The sequence below is a fragment of the Bactrocera dorsalis genome, chromosome 4, assembly GCF_023373825.1.
Source record: "Bactrocera dorsalis isolate Fly_Bdor chromosome 4, ASM2337382v1, whole genome shotgun sequence".
In the NCBI taxonomy this organism is placed as follows: domain Eukaryota; kingdom Metazoa; phylum Arthropoda; class Insecta; order Diptera; family Tephritidae; genus Bactrocera; species Bactrocera dorsalis.
Genome location: NC_064306.1, coordinates 27,914,617 through 27,936,762, shown reverse-complemented (window position 1 = coordinate 27,936,762; position 22,146 = coordinate 27,914,617). Strand labels below are relative to the sequence as shown.

Here is a 22,146-nt window from a genome sequence, read left to right as displayed (position 1 = left end):
CACTAACAACAACAAATATTCACGTATTTATATTTTGCTTTGTTTGTACATATGTAATTATGTAGGTTGATTTACTAGGTGCGCTTGCCACAAGTTATTCAAATATGTTAAATAAATATATCTACGCTCATTGAGGTAGACTTAAGCCTTAGTACATCTATATACATATATAAAATATGTGCATATAAATACATACATATGTATGTCTGCATGGAAGAGCTGCTATATGACAGCCCTGAGAACTGCGCTCTGTAGTAAACGTAAATTTCAAATGAGCTTGTCAAGCAAACATTCGCACTGAAAGCCACACATACATATGTACATATAAATACAACACAAACAAACGTGAAGTTATTGCGCAGCTCGTAAACGCGAGCTCAGCGCCGTGGAAGATGGAAAGCGCGCCGCGCAAGTGAAACGTCCAAAAGCGTCTAGTTAAGAAAAAGGTATGAAAACAAAAGTTAAGAAATGTGGCCTATAGCGTTTATATATAGAAATGTACAAGGGCAGTTTGATATAACAGAGACTTGAAGACGATTTATAAATTTTCATCCGATTGCTTTCTCTAAAAAGTGTTTTGAAACAAAGACTTGAAAGCAGCATTTATATATATCTTACACGATAGAAGAGACTATAGAAACATGTTGGGAATACTAACTGGTCACTGTCGGGTGGTGACATACGAACGCAGGATGTGGCTAACAGATCAAGAAGACTGCAGCCTGTCTGACTGTCGAGACTACGCTGTAAGTACCTGGGGCCCCCACGGTATGATAAACTGCAGAAAGTATCGATAGTGAGGCCGCAGATTCTGTTGAAATTCGCGTCAAGCGCAGGCATCCTAAAGGACTTAGCAAATGAACTCCATCTGGTATCGTAAAGGACCAAAACTTGTCTGTGCGTGGCTCATTGGCCTACCAGATAAACCTAACCTAAATTATATCTTACACCGCCAATAGAAAAATTAGAAAAATGTTGTCTCTGAAAAGCCTGTTAAGACCTTTTAATGAGCGACAGCCATCACAAAAAAATTCCGTAGATGGAACTTGGTTCGAACTCAAGACCAACGTTGTATGAACCTTTGGCTATGGCGATTCAAATTAGTGCGGACAAATCATATCTTGAACAAAAAAATAAAATTATTTTAGAAATTTTGAACAGACCGAGCTTTTGGCACAGTTGAGAGAAATAATCGATAAGAGGTCTTCTATCTTTACGATTTTAAATATGGGAATTACTAGTAGTAAAAAAGGAAGAAAAAGGCGCATAATTGATAAAGCTACTAAATTTGTTCAGGCAACAATTGCCCAATATGAGTTCACGTATTCTGAATTAGAATACATTTTTTAATATCTTAAGAGATAGATTAAGACGTCTTCACAAAAAAAATAGAGCAACATTGCAGAGATATAATACCCTTCAAAGGTAAATTTCCTATAGCATAAAAGAGTATGCAATATATATATTGATTTTGATCGATCAGCAATAAAAATATCGGTCATTCCAGCAAATTAGCGTTATTTTTTGTACTCGTAAGAAAAGAACGTGTGTGAAATTTCAGACCGGTATCTTAAAATAATCTCAAAAATGTACAGACTGACATTGCTGAAACGAATCAGATCGCTGCAGTGATCACTTATATATATAATTTATAGGTCTCCGACGTTTACGGCTAGTTATTAGTAACTTCTTCAGGGTATAAAAAGTATTACTGACGTATTTCTCCTTCCTCGTATATACGATTATATATAAATAACTATAGTACGTATAGTAGTAATAATAATAATAATTTGACTTTTTCCATTCACATTTTGCTTTAGTTTGTGAGTTTTCCTGAACCTTTATTATTTTTTAAATGCATTTATACTTGAGCATTTTGCTTTGTGGCTTGTTGAAAAGCCGGTGTTGCCTTTGTTGTTGCGCACTGTTGGCCCCACCACTGCCCTCAACCACTTTACCGCAAAGCTAAATATAACTGCGAGCTGAGGCGAGCGTTTGAAACAATGAAAACGCACTCGACCGTGATTCCCTCATTGAGTTTGATGAGCGCTACTACGCTGAGCCAACTCTTCGTCTGACTGCGCTGCGCGACGACTGTTTGCCGTGGTGGGCTAATGTTTGCTGCTTCGCCGGAAAGGCAAGGGGCGCCGTTACCAACATTGCGGTGCGGTGCGGTTTGAGTGCAACTTATGGGAGCGAGCACAGTACATCTTTTTCTAGGCTGGTCTTACAATTCAGTTTGTGTTCGACTTTACATTGTTCAGCAGCAGTGGAGCAGTAGAGCAACCAGCAGTGGCACAAACGTTACAACTTTAAAACTCGTAATTGTAACGTTTTCGAACAGCTGATTGCTGGTAGTGCAAGTGCATTGGCGTGTTGTTAGACAGGTCGTGGCGAGGCAATGTCTCCTAATCGCAACATCCTCATAGTGCATATACGTAAATATAACCGTTAAGGAGACTGTGGCTTCGGGCATGGATACTCAAAAGCTTACGAACAGCTCCAATGCGTTGGCCAGCAGTGTTCAGTTGGTGAAGGAGCGTAATCGAAGTATCAATAAAGTGAAACTTTGTGGTTATTTGAAGAAGAAACGAAATGTTAGTATGAATACGAAGTGAAGACGATAATTGCGGTCGCGTGTGCAAGCGTAAACTAAGCGATATTTTCGAAACAAGAATTAATGAGTGCTACTACCTAGAAGAATAGAAAATGATTCTGAATTTCGGAAAAGCAAAATATACATATATTATTGGCAAAGTTCAGATTGCTTGTAAATATTTATTCAAAATACAAATAAAAAAAAGAAAATTAATAAAAATTAACTAAATACTTGCACACGCGCCCATAATTGATCGAATAATCAGCTCCAAAATAAAAAGTAAAAAAACATGCTCAGTTGGAAAATTCAAAGCAAAACACAAAATGAGAAAAAAAAAACAAATGAAGCATTTTTTCACTATTCCCACTTTATGCATACATAAGTATAACAATATACTTGTTTTTGTTGCTTTGTTTACAACCGTTATTAGAAAGTTGGCGGTTGGCGTAAAATGTGGTTTGTGCTGCAGGATAAATTGCTGCTCTCCTATGCATCGAAGGAGGAGTATGACAATAAATTGGTCTCATTCAAAGACGTGCTCAATCTGGTGCCGGGCACAATGGTGCGTCCTTTGGGTGGCTTTCGCTTCACAATTGAGACCACAACGCATGTAATGTATACCTTTGTGAGTATTTGTCAGAAATCGGTTGCTATATGCCACAATTTATAACACTTATTTAAATAATAACAGCAAATGTAATGAGTATTATATGAGTAATGCGTAAAGGCATTTATATGTAAATATATTAGTCACGTATTTTTAGAGTACTGATAGCGTTATAAGCAAAAAGTTTGCACTTTATGTAGATTTATGAATAATTAAGATAATATGTATTAACAGTGTGCTCAGGAAGTGTTTGTATAATAAAAGCGCATCTGCTGATCGATCCACATTTCTGTTAGAACACCTGTCTTTGCTTATACTTCCATTTCATTCTCAAGATGCATATATCGAAATTTAGTAGCCAAGATTTTTACAGATCTGTTAATTAAAACTATTTCAGATATTTTAATAATTAAAATTGAAAAACAATGGCATATTATGTTATGACATTTGAGAAAGATGCGGTTAAATTTTCATGGAGAAATATTAAAAAATGTGGCAATGACAGTATCGAGTCTCGGAAAAAAAGTTGAATTGCGATTCCCCTTATAACACGGTGCTGCATCATTCGAAACCAAAAAATTGTATCGTATTTTTTGCTTTGGGAAAAATAATAACAAATTTAGAAAAGAAACGTTCTAGCGTTCTCATGTTAATTATGTAAAGAAATAGTATTAAAATTTTCCAAATGTAGTTCAAACGAAATAGTTTTGAAGTTATGGCAATATTAATCACATTGTCTCAAGATTCGTTAAAACTCGACATTGAATCGAATTTACTGCTGAAGTGTCAGGATGTGTATTAAATGTAAGTTTATGGTTTCTAACCTTAGTGCCGGATATTGTAATTAAATTTCCCGGGTAAATGATTTAAAAAAAACTTATTTTGCAAGTAGTTAGGACTGTCCTTATCGGTCAACCAGTTTGTTTACAATGGTTTCTTAAGTCAGTAGAATTTGTTTCAAATTTTGTATTCAAAACCAAATTTCGTATTTAATTTTATCAAAGACATTCGAGAGATCGTTGGAGACATGCTTCGTTCTGGACGATTTTCGATCTCTTCAGATGATGAAAATATTAAAAAAATCGAGGATATGGTAGTTGAAAATCGAAATCGTCAGGCAAGTGTCAGAGAGATGGCAAGAAGGCTCGACATCTCTCGTGAGAACGTTCGAATGGTTTTGGTGGATATTTTAGATATGAAACGCTTTATTTCTCTCGATTCGTCTCGATAAAGCTGAATCTTTTTCAAAAATAATGCTGTAAATAGTTCCTTTGGACATTCTTGAACGTGCGAATTCCGACCCCACATTCATGGACTGCGGATGAGACTTAGGTTTATGAGTTTGACATGCAAACAAGTCAACAATCATCGAAATGGAGGGAAAAACGACCCAAAGCTGCTCAAAAATCAATTTGATGCTCACTGTTGTTTCGATATTCGTGGTTTGATGCTTCATGAATTTGTTCCAGAGGGAGAGACGGTCAATAATTAGTTCCATTTGGCCGTATTGAGGCGTTTGCGTGAGAACATCTGTCGAAAACGGCAGAAATTTTCGAACAGCAATTTATGGGTTTTACACGATGATCGTGCCATAATTGTGACCGAATTTAAAGCCAAAAACGCAATGATTACCATCGAACAACCATCGAATTCACCAGATTTGGCTCCGTGTGATTTTTTCACGTTCCCCAAACAGAAATTGCCTGTCCGTAGAATTTGTTTTCAGTCGATCGAAGAGATAAAACAAAATTCGCTGAAAAAGCTGAAGGCCATCCCAAAAAATGCTTATGAAAAGTGTTTCGAGGACTGGAAAACTCGTTGGACTAACTGTAATATAACTGGTGGAGATTACTCTGAAGGCGACAAAATATTGAATAATTAAATTGTTTGCATTTTATTTACAATTTCCGGGGACTTTGTCACAATGTATACCTACTATGTATATAAAACTTTGAATAAAAATATGATTACCATATATTGAAGTGAAATAATTATATTAAAACGCAGGCATTTCTGCCTATAGTTAGAATAAAGGAATTGAGTCATTCTCCTCTATTAACTTATTGCAACGTGAACTTTGTATTATATAATATTATTCATAAATAAGCATAAGAAATAAAATTTAATTTGTTAAGATTATGCGCTTCCAATACTGATTATCTTACTGATATTATTAGAACCGATCGATTAAGAGCTAAGCTCGGGTTTGTTTTTTATTTTGGAAGAACACATTAGGGTAATTTTACTTAAAAATCATATTTTATAAACACGGGTATTTATTTTTATAATGAATATATTAAGCTAATGAAAAGAATTATCAAAAGGCTTCTTCATGAGATATATTGGGTAATCCAAAAAGTCTTTTCGTATTTTGTCAATAGATGTCGTTCCAGTCGTAAATCTCCAGTGCTACCAATCACTGTGTCTTACATATAGTGTTGGAAAGGTGAGATTTTGAGTTCAACCAAAAAATAATTAAATTCACGGAAGTTTAAAAAAAGTTAGAGCTGTTCAAAAATGAGTGAAAATAATGAAGGATAAGAGAAGAATGCCAAGCAAGTCCCCAATCAATCTACTCGTATTATTAAAAATTGATTGCTCATTTTTGTAAAGGCCACAATGAGCACCGAAGCCAATTGACAAAATGATTTGGATAATCATCAAATGTGATTGATCATAGCAGCTGACACTCCAAGGAGATCGAAGAAACGTAACATTTCCCTGTCACACTTTAGGGTGCTGCCGGACACAAACTCTTTAATCCGGACCAAGGCGCCTTTTCTGTTTACTCAAGAGTTGGAAAAAAATCATCGAGGCAGAGCTCTATTTTGAAGCCATATAAAGATTTCACTACAAAACTTATGTACGAGGTGTGTTCAAAAAGTATCGCGAATTTCGAATTTTTTGTGGCGTTATGTTGGTACTCATGTCTCTCACTTATGCCGACAAGCTCGGCCATTTTGAATGTTCATTTAATTGTTGACAGCTGCTTTGCTTGCACGTGTTTTGGATCGTCTTCGATTTTTACCTATCAAAAAAATTGCACCACGATAACGCCCCTGCTCACACATCGTTGCTTGTGCGCGACTTTTTGGCCAAAAACAACACACTAATGATGCCGCAGCCACCGTATTCCCCAGATCTGGCCCCCTGTGACTTTTTCTTGTTCCCTAAACTGAAGAGGCCCATGAAAGGACGACGTTACGCTTCTCTTGACGAGATAAAGACGGCATCGAAGGAGGAGCTGAAGAAGATAAAAAAGAAATGATTTTTTGAAGTGCTTCGAAGATTGGAAAAACCGTTGGCACAAGTGTATAATATCTCATGGGGATTACTTTGAAAGGGAAAAATAGATATTCATGAATAAATAAATAATTTTTGAAAAACACAAAATTCGCGATACTTTTTGAACACACCTCGTATATAGGAGAATTGAAACATTGCTATAATTGGATTATCGTCTTCAATTTCAACGATGCTGAATAATAAAATCGAATTTTGCCGAAAAAATTAGCTTTTCTTTAAAACAGCTCGAATTTCTCAGGCTGCCTACTTATACCAAATATAGAAAATCTGTATCAGGGACTTGAATAACTATTGTAGACTTATTATTTATAATACTATTTTATATATAAAACTATCTAGCTGCCACAATATAAATCCATTTTAATTTGTTCATTTGTTGATTGCACTTTATTCTAATCGGATTTTTCTTCATCAGCACTGCGACGATCGCAACGCCTACCGCGAATGGATCACCATGCTGCTGGATAGTTTGACCAACACAGCCAGCACGAAAATTATTTCCGCCAACTCCTCCGCCGCGGCGTATGCGCTGCTACCGATACAGCAGCAACGTTTCCGCAATACATCTGTCGACAATATATCGTATGCGCTGTGGTCGGGTGTAGGGCAGAATTCGCAGCGTCAGCGAGAGCTTTCGTCCAGCTGTGACTCGATGCGGCAGCGTGTGGAGTTGGCGGATGCCCAAAGTGAGTATGCATATTTGGAGCGCATGGCAAATGTAAAAACGAGAAATGGCGTAAAATCGACGACGCGGTCTCTTTTAGCGCCGGCGCTGTCACTGCCCAGCCATAGTAGCAGCGCTGGTGGTGGCGGGGGTGGTACTGGTGCAGCGGTACGTTTGCCAATTGCGCGCAGTACAGCGAAATTACTGGAGCGTAATGGCGTGAATTCAAGCGATCCGCTGAAAAAATACCAACATCAACAACAACACTACCAAAAACGGCAGCAGCAGCAACAAGTGAACTGTTGCAACAGGAGTAGTGGCACAACAGCTAGCGCAACAAGTTGTAAAAGCTACAACAACAAAAGCAGCGACAACGTCACAGATGCGCGTTTAACTACTGAAGCGAGGTAAGTAGCGTGCAAGCATATGAATGAATGGTGGTATGCGCATGCGTACATTTGCTTGCTGACGTGAATGGTGCAATAGGCGAACAATAAAAGAAACTATGCGCATATGCAATTTAAAATTCAAACAATAAACAGAAATGCCTTTCATGCCACTTAACATAACATTATATAACGGCATTTCAGTGCGACCCACTTCCGTTTGCATGGTGAAAGTAACTGGACTGACTTTACCACACTCGACAATGGCCGCAATTCCTCAAGTGCCGGCAGCACATCTTCCTCAGCTTCCGCATCCGCTTGCCATGGACCAATTAACCAAACAGTCTTGAAGATAAATAGCATGTTCCAGCAACAATCAAATTCTTCCACAACGTCGGAAAGCGCTAGCGCGAGCCGTCAACATGTGGTGAATAAAGAATTTCCATCCTATCCAAAGCCAACACAAGCAAACTGTGATCGAAATGAATTTACTCCAAAGTATAAGCGTAACAAAAGCAACATCAATGTCAGCGAACGCAACAACAATAACTGGTTGTTGTCAGATAACTGTTCAATGAGTGATGATGCTGAAGTTGATGTGGACAGCAATTGTGGAGCATATTCCAGCAGCACCAAAGACAGGTAAGCAATCGAAAAGCAATTGTTTAAATACTCCATAACAAAGCCGTTGCAATAAAACTTATTACACCCAAATAATTCATAATCAAATAAAAAGCCGATGCAGTCAGTATAAAACCGGAAATATTGATAAATATTATGTTTTCAACATTTGAATCTTTAAAATGTGATCTGCGTATAGTTACTTTTAAGTATAGATAAAATTAAAATTTTCATAAAAAAATGTTTTTTTTTCTCACACGAAATTCTTCTTAGCCCATTTGTTTCAAAATATGAAAACCTGCAACATTCACTAGCCAATTGTGCAACACGTTTACATATGTAAGTCTTTTTTGAAGGTTGGGTCATAACAAAAAATATATCCACATAATACTCCGAGGTATGACAATTAAGTAATAAGACTGATTCCGTAAAAACCGTATATTTGAAAATTATTCTACAACTCTGCCATCCCCTTCAAAGTAGTCGCCTTGGACAGCTGCACAGCGATTCCAGCGAGTACCCTCGTCACGGCCGCCTGGATGTCCGTAATCGACTCAAAATGGGTTCCTTTGACCACCGATTTTTTTTTAGGAAACAAAAAAAGTCACAGGGTGACATGTCGGGAGAATAAGGCGGCTGTTGTAACACGGCGATCCCTTTAGAGGCCAAAACGCTAAGGGCGGTGTGGCACGGCGCGTTGTCGTGATGAAGGATCCAGTTATGAGCGATGTCTGGGCGCACCCTGTTGACTCGTTTTCGCAATCTTTCGAGTACTTGGCAATAGTAGACTTGATTCACAGTTTTCCTCGGTGGAACGAATTCTTTGTGGACGACCTTCACCACCTTCGACTTGCTCATGCGAGTTTTTTTCGGGTGGGGAGCGCGCGGAGACAACCATTGTGAGCCTGGGCACGACTAAGAGCACTATCACCATACACTCTTACAATCTTAGCGTACGTTTCCGAAACTGTTTCGCCCAATCTAGCGCAAAATTTTATCGCGACGCGTTGCTCTTGATTTCGTTTTTCCATTTTCGTGGATGAGCACTACAAAAACACGTCTACTCAACTTGATACAGCAGGCGAGGGATGCCGGAAAAAGAGAAGGGAATTTCAAGGTCACAGGTTCACAAGCACGGCAATAAAATCAGTCTCATTACTTAATTGTCAAACCTCGTATGAGCAAAAAATAGTAAGACTTTACTCATAATTTTAAAATTCTCAATTTATTCCACAAAATCTCAAGTAACCCCTTTTGACCCCAATACACTTGTGCCAACGTTTTTCTAATCTTCGAAACAGTTGTTAAAGTCAATTTGCGGAATAACCTTCAATGCGCGTAGCGATTCATGCTTAATGTCTTCAATTTAGTCAAAACGTCTTCCCCGGAGTGGTCGTTTGAGTTTGCTAAATATTTTTCGAAAAAAATTGAGTGATTTTGGAACCAATTGTGCTTTCACTTTTCTTAAGCCCAGCGTTCTCGGTCTTTTTTGAATAATTTGAAACGGGTTTTTCAATAGAATATATAAGAGCAGACCAATAGGGACAGCAAATGACGCCATACTTTTTCCTGTTCATTTGACATGTCTCTTCAATAATGGTTGCCATTTTATCATGGAAAGACATACAATCCAACAACGAGTCGAAATTATTAAAATTTACTACAGAAATTCGCAGTCAGTGGCCTCAACTTTAAGAGCGCTACGTTCAATTTATGGTAGTCATAATCGTCCTGTCAGATCAACAACTGAGCGTCTAGTGGAAAAATTTAAATCCGCAGGCACCCTACAAAATGTTCCCGTCGCAGTGAGACATAGAAGTGCACGTAATGTTGAGAATATTGTTGCTGCTAGCGCATCAATTGAGGAAGACCCAAATCAATCTCTCAAACGTCGTTCTCAAGCATTGGGCATCTCTGTGACGTCGTTGTGGGGAATATTGCGAAAACTTCATGTCCTACATCCTTATAAGATCAAACTAAAGCAAGAACAGAAGCCGCTTGACCACCAGAACCGTCGTATGTTCGTGAATTGGGCTGTGCAACAACTTGAAAATGATCCGAAATTTAAATTCTATCTTACTATTTTTTGCCCACAGTAATATGTCAACTCTAGTTGAAACAATATGAAATTGCAGCCAGTTTGGTAATTATTAGGAAGAATATTCAAAACATTTTAGATTGAGGGATTCCGGAATTTTAGAGATTCATATGGAATTATTTCAACCGATTATCTCGAAAATAGTAAAAAAATAATAAAGCAAAAAATTGTTCTGAATGAATTTTGCCAAAATTACTTTTAGTATAAAGAGCGTTCCAAAGAAAACAGGACTCCCCGTATTCACCTGGTATGGCACCGCGCGACTTCTTCTCATTCGGAAAAATGCATTCGCCCATGAAAGGAAAGCGTTATGCAGACGTAGAGGCCATTCAAGAGGCTTGCACCGGCATACTGGCGGCCTTCGAGCCAACGAGCTAAAACACTCGTTTGACATGCTTTTGGACCGTGCAAAAAGCTGTATTGAAGCAGAAGAAGACTATTTTGAATAAAATAAATTGATTTTGCCGAAAAAAAAAACATTTTTTTCTGTTTTTTTTTAAGTCCTGTTTACTTTGGAACGCACTTTGTATTCAATTACACTCGCCACGCAAACCTTACCACTATTCTTTCTTAAATTTTTTCGGACTTTTTCGTTCGTTCGGGATTTTCTTCAATTTTGTTTTTTTTTATGGTTTTGGTAAGCATCAGTAAACTAAACTATATTATCTAATTATAATTATAGTTTTTAATTTATTACGTTTAATGAGTAAAACACAGCATAGCTTTTCTGAGCTTATAAAAAAACAGATGATTTTATTGTTTTTAAAGTGCTACACCGACTAAACTTCGTGTTTCAAGTTTAAAAAAATATTAATTTCAATTATAGTATAAATGAAATTAAATTAAAAAAATAAAAAATTTCAGTTTTTCATCGCATGTCAGTCTCTTATCTTTCGAGCTCATTTTGTAAAGCTCACTCACTCTCTTTCAATTGATTTATCTATAGCTAAATGTGTTTTGTTTTTAATTTTTAATATTTTTGATAAATAACATGTCATTATTTATTTTTATTATTTCTGAATAAAAAATTTCTATACCGACAAAAGTACCGCTATAAAGTGTAGTCAAATACTCGAAAATTTTGCGTGGCCACGAGTGTACAAATATATGTATATACATTAAGGTGGGCCAAAAATAGTTTTTATTTTTATTTTTCTTAGTTACCATGAAAATCTCATCCGACATGGCTAAAAACAAATTCTGGTAAGACCTGAGCTCTTAATATTAATATTAAGAGGTGCCTCATCGACATTTTTGATTTCCCATATAAATAACACAGGAAATTTTGTTTATTTTGTTTGGATTTTTAATGTACACAAACAAATAATTGGTAAGCGAGAATTAACACTTATTCTTATAGGAAATTTAACGATCTACAAAAAAGGTACAAAAAGGTTTTTCGGCTGAGTCAACTCATTCAAAGTTATTCGTTGTTAAAGTCCAACAAAAAATTATAAAAAAATGATTTCCACAATTTTTCATCTTATATTGCAAACTGATGCCTAATAAGCATAACAAACCATATTTTTTCGATTTATCTCATTTTTATTTAATTAATTCATAAAAGAAATGCAATCTTGTCATGCTGAACTTAATTGCTAATTTATATTACTATTTTTGTATTTTACCGCTTATGTCATTGTAACTATCGATCTTAGCGACACCTATATATATTTTTTTTTTCATTATTTTATTTATTGGATCTGCTTAAATGTATTTAAAAACTAGACAGGCTCAAGCAAGTGATTGAGCTGTTTTGGTGATGCGTCGCTCTTTAATACGCGGGCATATTTCTTCTTTTAAATCGTGTTTGATCACCGGAATGTACCAAAGCATTAGCCCAAGAGTTTGGGTGATTTCAGAGCTTAGATATTTATTTAATTCTGCTGTCTTCTACTTCTTTCCAAAACCAAAGGGATACCAAGGTTTTTATGGATATTTTCGTTACGCATGTACCATGGTAAACACGTGATTGTTCATTTTCGATTGAATCCTTTGTAATATATCAATATTAGTTGCACAGGTCGTACCCCACAGTTGAATGCCATACATCCAAATCGGCTTTATGACCGTATTATACAAAAGCACTTTGTTGTCTAGGCTAAGTTTGGAGTTTTTATTTAAAAGCCAATTTAAATTTGCAACTCTAATCTTCACGTGAGCCTTTTCTCCACGTGAGCCTTCTAACTATATAGGTGAATACCAAGATAATAATTACGAATAATGCTTCTAAGTCATCGCTCACACAGAGTAGAGTTCAAAGTTTATGTAGACCTTTTTTGTAGATCGGTAAATTTCCTATAAGAATAAGTGTTGATTCTCGCTTACCAAATATTTGTTTGTGTACATTACAAAACCAAACAAAATAAACAAAATTCCCTGTGTTATTTATATGGGAAACCAAAAATGTCGATGAGGCACCTCTAAATATTAATATTAAGAGCTCAATTCGACTGTTTATTGTTAAGCTTTTTTGATAGAATTTGGGTTTATATACGTATGGTCTGATACAGAATCAGCTGCTCTTTATAGCTGGACTTTTTATCAAATAAATAATATGTATTGTTATTTTTTTTAAATAAATCCAGCAATTGATTCATAAATTACCATTTTCAAAAATATCTTTCACAACTCTTTCATAGTGTATTGTTAATCTGCGTAATTTACAAAAAAAATTAGTAAGAGTACATATGAGTAAGAGTATGAACATGTAAAACAGTTGCAGTATTGTACAATTTTTATGAGTTGAACGCCCACACATTTGTAATGAGTAAACAAAACAGTAAAATGGGGTCTTTCCAATACTTACATATGTACCGGCGAGATAAGAGTTTCGCTATAAATAGCTACTTGCGAGGCGCTTCTTAAAAACACGTATACACGTATGTAACATGTATTACCAGACACTGGAAACGTATGCAAAAAAGGCAGCTTCAAAGCGTCCGCGTGTTGGAGTGGTTAGTATAGAACTTCTGAAGTGGAGCTACTCTTGTGAGTACATGTGTATAGTATTTAGATAACTTTTTTTTTTTAATTTTCGCCACTCGCTTCTAAATAACATTTTTTTGTTTTCATCATTTTTTGCATTCATCGCTTTCCTTGTATTTAGCAGACGCTAAATTTGACGTGTTATTATGAGCTAGGCGTTTGTCATTTGGCAAAAGAAATGTATCAAAGATTTTATTCGTGAATTTTTGGCTAAAAACAATACTGTAACGTTGCCCCTACTCCATATTCGCCAGACATGACTCCGTGTGTGTGCATATTTCCAAAAATAAGACTCTTAAAGGGCCGTCGTTTTACAAGCGGAGCTGAAAAAGCTAAAGGCCATCTCGAAAGAGTTTGAGTTTTGCGAAGATTGAAAGAAGAGCTAGCCTAAGTTCATTATATCGAATAGAGACTTTTTTGAAGACGACAACATTCGTGTAGACGAATGAATAATTTATAATTTTTTTTTTTGTTTCAAAAAACTAAAACTTACATTATTTTTTGAACACACCTCGTAAGTCATCGCAGATACGTATATAATTTTTTTATTTTCTAAAATAGGTATAAAAGTTGCACAATCAATTTTTTATTAAATAGGGAAGCAGCTCTAAGTAGATAAGCGCTCATAATAAAACCTGCCTGACTTCAACGATTAAACCTGAACCATTTTGGCTTGACGTTTTCTCATTTTTCGCCAATAGCCTTTCTTTTCGGAAATGCAACGATTTTGTTGCGCGATCAGCAGCGATTCTCAGATAATTCGGTCGAAGAGATTTTTTGCGTACTCTACACTACTGAGTCAAGTAATCAAAAAACTGTTTGAGAACGTCATCTCATATTTCTAACGTCGTATAGCGTAATCCGTTACTACTTATACAATGCGAATTGCAGAATAATAAAGCTTTAAAATATCGCTTAAATTACTGTAGGTAATTATTGTACCCCAACATAAATGAATTTCTATTAAAAAAAATACCTTCCGCTATTAATTTAACCATAACACCAGGGTGTAGGGTATCGGCGGCAATGCATAGCAAATAAAATATAAAAACAATGTCTATAAAGACCACAAAAGCATCTGGATAGGGTGGACACGTCAATCGGCTGGCTGTGACTGAATGAATAAAGTTCGTTTAGCGGATGCGTTGCTGCAGTCATTTAAAGTCTAAAGTATTGCATGTACGCTGTGAATAAGCTAAGCATTGGTGTGTGTGTGTGGGCATGTGATGTGTGCATATTTCCGTACTGTGACGTGCTATTTTTGACTTCACTCTTAAGTCAATGTAAACAGCGGAATAGCAGGCACCATTGAGTGCCAGCGACGAGCAGCACGCAACATCCATCTATCCAGCTATTAGTGGCAGCGACAAGGAGGAAATTTAAATGCTTACATGTGAACATATGTATATATTTAGATATATATTAGTATATACATGCATTCGTATCTATAGATTTAGATGGCATATGCATTGCGTTGAGGCATTGATTCATTGGAGTTTGCAGCGACGCTTAGCGTTGCAGCAGCACATGGTTTAGCTCAGACTAGAAATTTCAAATGAACTGTAATTATATACCTAAGTAGAAGTGTTTAGCGCGCACAAATGTACACATTTAAAGCAAAACAGAGTGATTTTCTTTTGAATGTCTGCTCCATACAGCGAACGCACTTGAAAACGCTGGAAAAGTAAGAATCAAAACAATTCAAGTGTATTTTAACTTATGCACCTATATATATTCCAAAATATGATACATATGGGTTTGTGTATACTCGAAGCACGTAAGGATAGTTGCATGCGCAGTCAATAAACAGATGCCTTACAGATGATGTTTCATTACGTCGACACACACACACTACAGCCACATCTCCTTTATGTACTCGTACTTTCTCGACATGCACTGGAGTGTGTAGTGTTTGTTTGTGTTTTTGTTTTTTACAATTTTAATTTTTTTAACCGTTCTTTTCTTCTACTCCGAAATCTATTTCCAGCCACGCAATGGTTATGGTGAAAGACCAAATACAGCGTATGAACATCAAAGGCCGGAAGGAAACCGTGTCGTATGCGAATGCAGATGTCGCAGTCGAGCGACATGAGCAGCGGCGTATTGTCCTAACGAAAAAGTTGGAGGAAGAATCATTTATTGAATCGGCAGCCAGTATGACCAAACCAGTTGTCGGTGAGGCGAATGGCAAGTCAGTGGATAGTGATCTGGAAAGTGTTGATGATGAAGAACAACAACTCGTTGTTGACAAAGCGGCGTCGGCGACTTGTAATAGGTCATCAGAGCCGATCTATGCCGTTGTGGATTTGGCGCACAAATATGCGCAACGACAGCAAAGAAATGTGCGAAACAATTTGAAAAGTTTGGAGGTAAATCGGTGTAGAAGCTACGAAAGCATTATACAGGGTGTGGAGTCCAGTGTGGGTTTGACGAATGGAAATGGACCGTTGGGGGTGAGTGAAAGTGAAGTGATAAACATGCAAGCCTGTGTTAAATTTTGATTCTGATAAAAACGTTCGGAATTGATGGTGTCGGCATCCAAATTTATCTATAAGAAGTGGTGTCTATACTATAAAAAAGTGGTGAATTGAATAATTATAAAAAAAATGTTTTCAAAATAAATAAGCAAACTCAAATATCGGTGCAATAGGTCAGAAAAAAATATTTACAATCATTTTATAATTTTGAGAACTAATAACATCTTTTAAAATGAATCAGAGTAAAACACAGGCTTATTTCTAATGCATATAAAGAGCAAGTAATAAATTAATACCCATCTCAAAACAGAAATCAAATAGTAATCTAAATGATGATGACATTGACGGCATCTACGAGGATGGTGATAACTTTGCTGCGACTTGTGAAAATGGTGGATTACCAAATGCTGAAGAGGATGAAAATATATATGAACCTGTTGGTTTCGACAATTTTGGCAGCCAAAAGGTATTATTTTTATTTATAAGTATGTATTTGTAAAAATAAGATTAATTAAGATTAGTAGGATGGGAAGGGAAAAGTGAAGGACATTTTTTTGTAGTCGCTGTTTCGAATCTGAAGCGCTTTTTATTGAATCATAATATTTTAAAATTACGTAGGTGACCTTTTATAATTCGGGATTCGACAACCCCAGTTGGCCACTCAAAACTGCATCGTGAAATTCGAAATTCTTGATGTTATACATATATACTCAGAACGTTTTGACATACGAGCGCTATTGGTGTTGTTTACAGTAACTTAAAACATTCATCTCGGCCAAAAAATATAATTAAATCGCGAACACTTTTGTGCGCTTATTTTTTACAACTTTCGACGTGGATTAACTCAGCAACAGTACATCGTCGAACTTAATTCAATGTTTTACGATGAAGCTCCATTAATGACCAGTGTATTGAGACATTAGATCATTCCAAGACGAATTTGGTGAAGGTCGTCCAAAATGAGTTGTTGCTCCGGAAATTGATATTGCAAGATCGGCATGTGACCTATCTTGAGATTGAGAAAACTATAAAATTGATTATAAACAAGATTTGTCGCATTTGGATCCCACACCTTCGATCGCTCAAGAAAAGCTCGTGACGATTAGTCGAGAAAAATTTAAATAAATACGAAAACGCTGTTTTTATACAGATCTATGACAGCATGACAGTTGATGAATTCTAAATTTACGCGTATGAGATCGAAAGTAAACTGCATGGGTGTTTCCAGATGAGCCGAATCCAATAAAAGTGTTTTTTTTTAGAAAAACTGGACATGTCGCAACCCTACTACTAGAATAATGCGGAACAGTAAATTCTAAGTGGTGGCATTTGTTTGCCAGTAGGCTTTCAGGAAAACCAACCGTCGAAAGCGAATCACTCTTAACCACGAAAATGCGAGCTCTCACACATCAATTGAAACCACTACAGTTTTGAAGACTCAAAACATCGATTTTATAAGTCGTCGTCAACGGTCAACGTTTTTCGACACCTGAAGAGGCGGTTGATAATAATCGAGATCGAGAATCTATGTAAATGGGATTAAGCTCAAAATCTATTGTCATTGAATTATACATACTCGTTAAGTAAGTCCTGGAGTATCTCTTGCAAGAATCTATTTCTATACAAAACACTATTACATCCAGGGAAGAGAAGTGAGCCAATTTATTTGCACTTCTAAACAAGAATAATAATTTCATTCGCATTTCTTAAATGTTTTGGGAGCGAAATGCCTTGGTAGCAACATAACTTTAAAAAAGAAAAAACTGCAGCGAAGCTATAATACTCGTCATAGGAGCATTTCTTATAGTATAAAATGGTATAAAAATCTTTATCTTGATTTTGATCGGACAGTTTGTATGGTAGCTATATACTATAGTGGTCCAATCCAAAAAAAAAAATGGTCGGAGATTGTACCGTTGCCATAATCTACTATATGTCAAATTTGTGAATATATGTATCTCATCAAATAAGAAAGTTTTTCATGCCGAGACATCATTTGCATTGTTCAGTTTTTATTGCAACGATTTCACCCATATTTCGTACATATCATCAGGGTGTTAAGAAAATATTATATACCGAATTTCATTGAAATCGGTCGAGTAGTTCCTGAGATATGGTTTTTGGTCCATAAGTGGGCGACGCCACGCCCATTTTCAATTTTTTAAAAAAGTCTGGGTGCAGCTTCCTTCTGCCATTTCTTCCGGAAAATTTAGTGTTTCTGACGTTTTTTGTTAGTCGGTTATCGCACTTTTAGTCATTTTCAACATAACCTTTGTATGGGAGGTGGGCGTGTTTATTATCCGATTTCTTCCATTTTTGAACTATGTATGGAAATGCCTGAAGGAAATGACTCTATAGAGTTTGGTTGAAATAGCTATAGTAGTTTCCGAGATACGTACAAAAAACTTAGTAGGCGTGGCCCCGCCCACTTTTCCAAAAAAGTTATGTCCAAATATGCCCCTCCCTAATGCGATCCTTCACTTCACTCCACTTTAATATCTTTATTTATGGCTTAGTTATGACACTTTATAGGATTTCGGTTTCCGCCATTTTGTGGGTGTGGCAGTGGGCCGATTTTGCCCATCTTCGAACTTAACCTAGAGCCAAAAAATACGTGTACCAAGTTTCATCATGATATCTCAATTTTTACTCAAGTTACAGCTTGCACGGACGGACGGACAGACGGACGGACGGACAGACAGACATCCGGATTTCAACTCTACTCGTCACCCTGATCACTTTGGTATACATAACCCTATATCTGACTCTTTTTAGTTTTAGGACTTACAAAACCGTTATGTGAACAAAACTATAATACTCTCTTTAGCAACTTTGTTGAGAGAATAAAAATCTTTATCTTGATTTTGATCGGACAGTTTGTATGGTAGCTATATACTATAGTGGTCCAATCTAAAAAAATGGTCGGAGATTGCACCGTTGCCATAATCTACTATATGTCAAATTTGTGAATATATCTTATCAAATAAGAAAATTTTTCATGCCGAGACATCATTTGCATTGTTCAGTTTGTATTGCAACTATGTATGTATATGTATATAATACCCTCCATTAACTATATATAATATAAAATTGCAAAAAAACACCATACAAAAAAATTAAAATTTAAAAACTAAATCTGCATATTATATGCAAAAACTGTCTTTAGCACATATTTAATAATTTAACAACGTCCACTTGCAGATTACGGCCTCTGCGACGCAACCGAACGCTTTTTGGCGCTACATAACACGTTTGAAAGTCAACTCGCTGCTACAGTTTACGCGCATGCGTCGTCACCATCACACTGACTATGACACCATAGACTTATCAACGCCATCACCGTCACCCACACCCGCAGCGAGCAATAGCAAAACAAAAACAACATTAGGAAAGAAACAGTCAGCGCCAGCGTCTGCTACCACTACAATACAAACAAACACATCGTCATCACAGTTTGCCAGCATTAAACGCAAATTCGGCGCACATCGCAAATCGATGCAGGTGCGTGTGCGTAAAATATGCGCCCGCCACTATGAACCAAAGACAAATTTCGGCAATAAACAAGCCACACAACAACAAGTGAATGGCAATGGACACTTTGCTGGCGGTGGCAGTGGTGGTGGTGCGGTGAACGGTGTCAACAGCGTGGGTGTAGCGGGGAAAAAGTCAAAATATCGTTGGAAGTCAGTGAAAATTAGGCCAAAGCATTTTAGTGGCGCCTACAATGGCAATAACTGTGGCACGAGTTGCACAACCGATGATATAAGCTGTAAATCGACGCGGCGACAATCTTTCTTCGGCAGTCTGCCGCACTTGCGCAAAGCGCGTGTATCGCTTTTCTCCACGCCAAATTTGCATTTGACGGCGAAAGATCAGAATTGTAATGTTAGTAATGTGAGCGATGTCTTCGATAAAGCGACTGAGGATAAAATGCCAGCGGAGCGTAAGCGTGAATATGAAGAGCTGAATGAGAGCAGTTGAGCGTATTCATGTACATATTTGTGGAATGATGAATAATGCAATAATTTTTAAAAGCTGAGTGTAGATGTACTTATTTTATTATATGTAGTCTAAGTAAACATTTGCACAAATGTTTGTAAAACGAATAAAAGTCAGTTTTAAGGCTCGCATTAAGTCGATATTAATACTACAATTGACTTAATGTATATAATATATACTCGTAAAGGCATATGTAAATACACATAATTTATATTGTATTTGAAAAATCTAAATTTATAGGCAAAATTGTTAAGAACTTTATACAAAGCTCATTTTTAATAACAGAACAATCAATCAATTATTGTATATACTTATGTATGTAGGTGTTTATGTATACGTAGAAAGGCCAGTAAATGGTGTAGTAAGTTATTATTATAAAATTCTACATCTTCAACTTGTCTAATATGTAAATATATGTGAAGAAGGCCAGTGCTAAATATTTGAAACATACGCTTTTAAATATATTTAAAACTGATTTCATTACTTACATATACATATATATTAAACATATCAAAATGCCAGGCAGTAAGTAGCAAGCTACTAGACGGACGAAGAATAAATAATCGTTTATAATTTTTAAAAATGTCAGCAGCTTCTTATTATCACGCCCCTTCCCTTCCTTTTCATGAACTCCGATCACCCGTAAATTATTTTTTCTTTAATGTTTGATATTTAATCTTGCGTTTACGGCAGGTTTCAACCTACTATGAATTTCTTTCTTGTTTAACATTTTCAAAACGCTTCTGCACTAGTCTAATTTTTCTAATTTTATAAATTTTTATAAATAATAATATGTCATATATTTTTTATACCCTGAATAGGGTTCCTCCTGAAGAGGAACGTCTGAAGCCCTATAAAATATACTCGTATATAATTATAAGTGATCAGTATGACTATCTGCGTTCCGTTTATCTGTATATATGTACGTGAACTAGTCCTTCAGTTCTTGAAATAGCGATCTAAAATTTTGCACTCGGCTTTTTATCCCCATGTTCATTATTATTACAGCGGTGAGACACATTTATTTTAAGTGCAGCCTTAATTTTAGAAGGAAGCATCTCTCGCTTTTATCAATCTCCACTAATTTCTTGTCCTCACCACGGTTTTTGTAAAGGGAAATCTACAGTAACTTGTTTGCTAGAATTTGTAACACATGTATCAACGGGCTTTAGGGAAAATATGGTAAGCATACTGATGCTATATACACAGATCTTAGTAAAGCTATTGATAAAATAAACTATTCAATTCTTTTGAAAAAACTGGATCTTCTTGGTATTCAACCAGTATTTCTAAAATCTAGTAATAAGCTGAACAAATTATGTTTAACAATACCTTTTCTGATATAATTAATGCCCGTTCAGTCGTTCCACAAGGTAGCCATCTTCAATTCAAGTTTAGTCTTCATCTTTTACGGTTTTTAAAGCTAAAAACGCTCTTTGCTTTGTTAAACGTTGGTCTAAAGAATTTAAAGATCCGAAAACTACGAAAATTCGTTTTACATCTTTGGTGAGGGTTATACTTATATTACTGCATGTCTCTGTTCACTTAACCAGGTAGTTTCGACCTCTTTTTTTTAAATTTTCTATAACAAATTTTGAGTTAAACGAACCATTCCGCCGAATATGTCACGATTTCAATTCTCATTCAAAAACATTTGATCTAACAGACTCACTCTTTACCATTAAACAAATTATTTTCATTTAAAAATAATAAACTTACTTTAACCTAATTACTAATTGTGGCTGTTGAAAATTTTGCCCCTCACGTCGGTTGGGTGGGAGGAGGGTAATCATTGGGTTTTATTATTATTATTATTATTACTTAAAACAAGTTCCTTGTCATATTGCTTGCCAAGATAATACAAATTTGTATTTAGCACAAAAATCTTTTTTCGTTTTTATTATTATATTTAATTCAATACCGTTTAATAATAGGGCAAAAAGAGGAAGATATATGTTTAAACGATTCAACTTAATTTTTTATATGTTCATTTTTATTTCATTTTTTTTTCATTGATTAATAACTTCAAAAACACGATTTGCCATCAAGTTCACTAAGTTTTTCTTTTTCGTATGACCAAAATCTTCCCAAGCTTCTTGAATGCCCAACTTGAGTTTTAATACAGTTCTACGAGTACAAAGTTGACTTGGCGCTTTTTGTCTATAGTCCTAAAACTAAAAGAGTCAGATTTTTTTTAAATTAAAAATGGGCGTGGCGTAACTCAGGAACTACTCGACCGATTTAAATGAAATTCGGTATATAATATTTTCTTAACACCCCGATGATATGTACGAAATATGGGCGAAATCGGTTCTTAACCACGCCTTCTTCCAATATAACGCTATTTTGAATTCCATCTGATGCCTTCTCTGTATAATATATACATTAGAAACCAATGATC

At 36.0% G+C, this 22,146-nt stretch overlaps 1 protein-coding gene across 2 annotated transcripts; it reads left to right on the top strand.

Annotated features, from left to right (window-relative positions):
* Positions 1 to 2,031: 2,031 nt before the first annotated feature.
* On the top strand, positions 2,032 to 20,506 carry LOC105224986 (uncharacterized). 2 transcript variants are annotated; one of them, XM_049455002.1, is made up of 7 exons: positions 2,034 to 2,597; positions 3,030 to 3,224; positions 6,928 to 7,583; positions 7,767 to 8,204; positions 15,257 to 15,722; positions 16,057 to 16,212; positions 18,948 to 20,505. In XM_049455002.1, exons 1-7 carry the CDS (start codon positions 2,475 to 2,477, stop codon positions 19,725 to 19,727), a joined length of 2,814 nt encoding a protein of 937 aa, XP_049310959.1. In that variant the 5' UTR covers positions 2,034 to 2,474; the 3' UTR covers positions 19,728 to 20,505. The 2 variants fall into 2 exon arrangements, with proteins under 2 accessions (XP_049310960.1, XP_049310959.1); XM_049455003.1 differs by lacking the exon at positions 3,030 to 3,224 and having other exon boundaries at positions 2,032 to 2,597; positions 18,948 to 20,506.
* Positions 20,507 to 22,146: the final 1,640 nt, after the last annotated feature.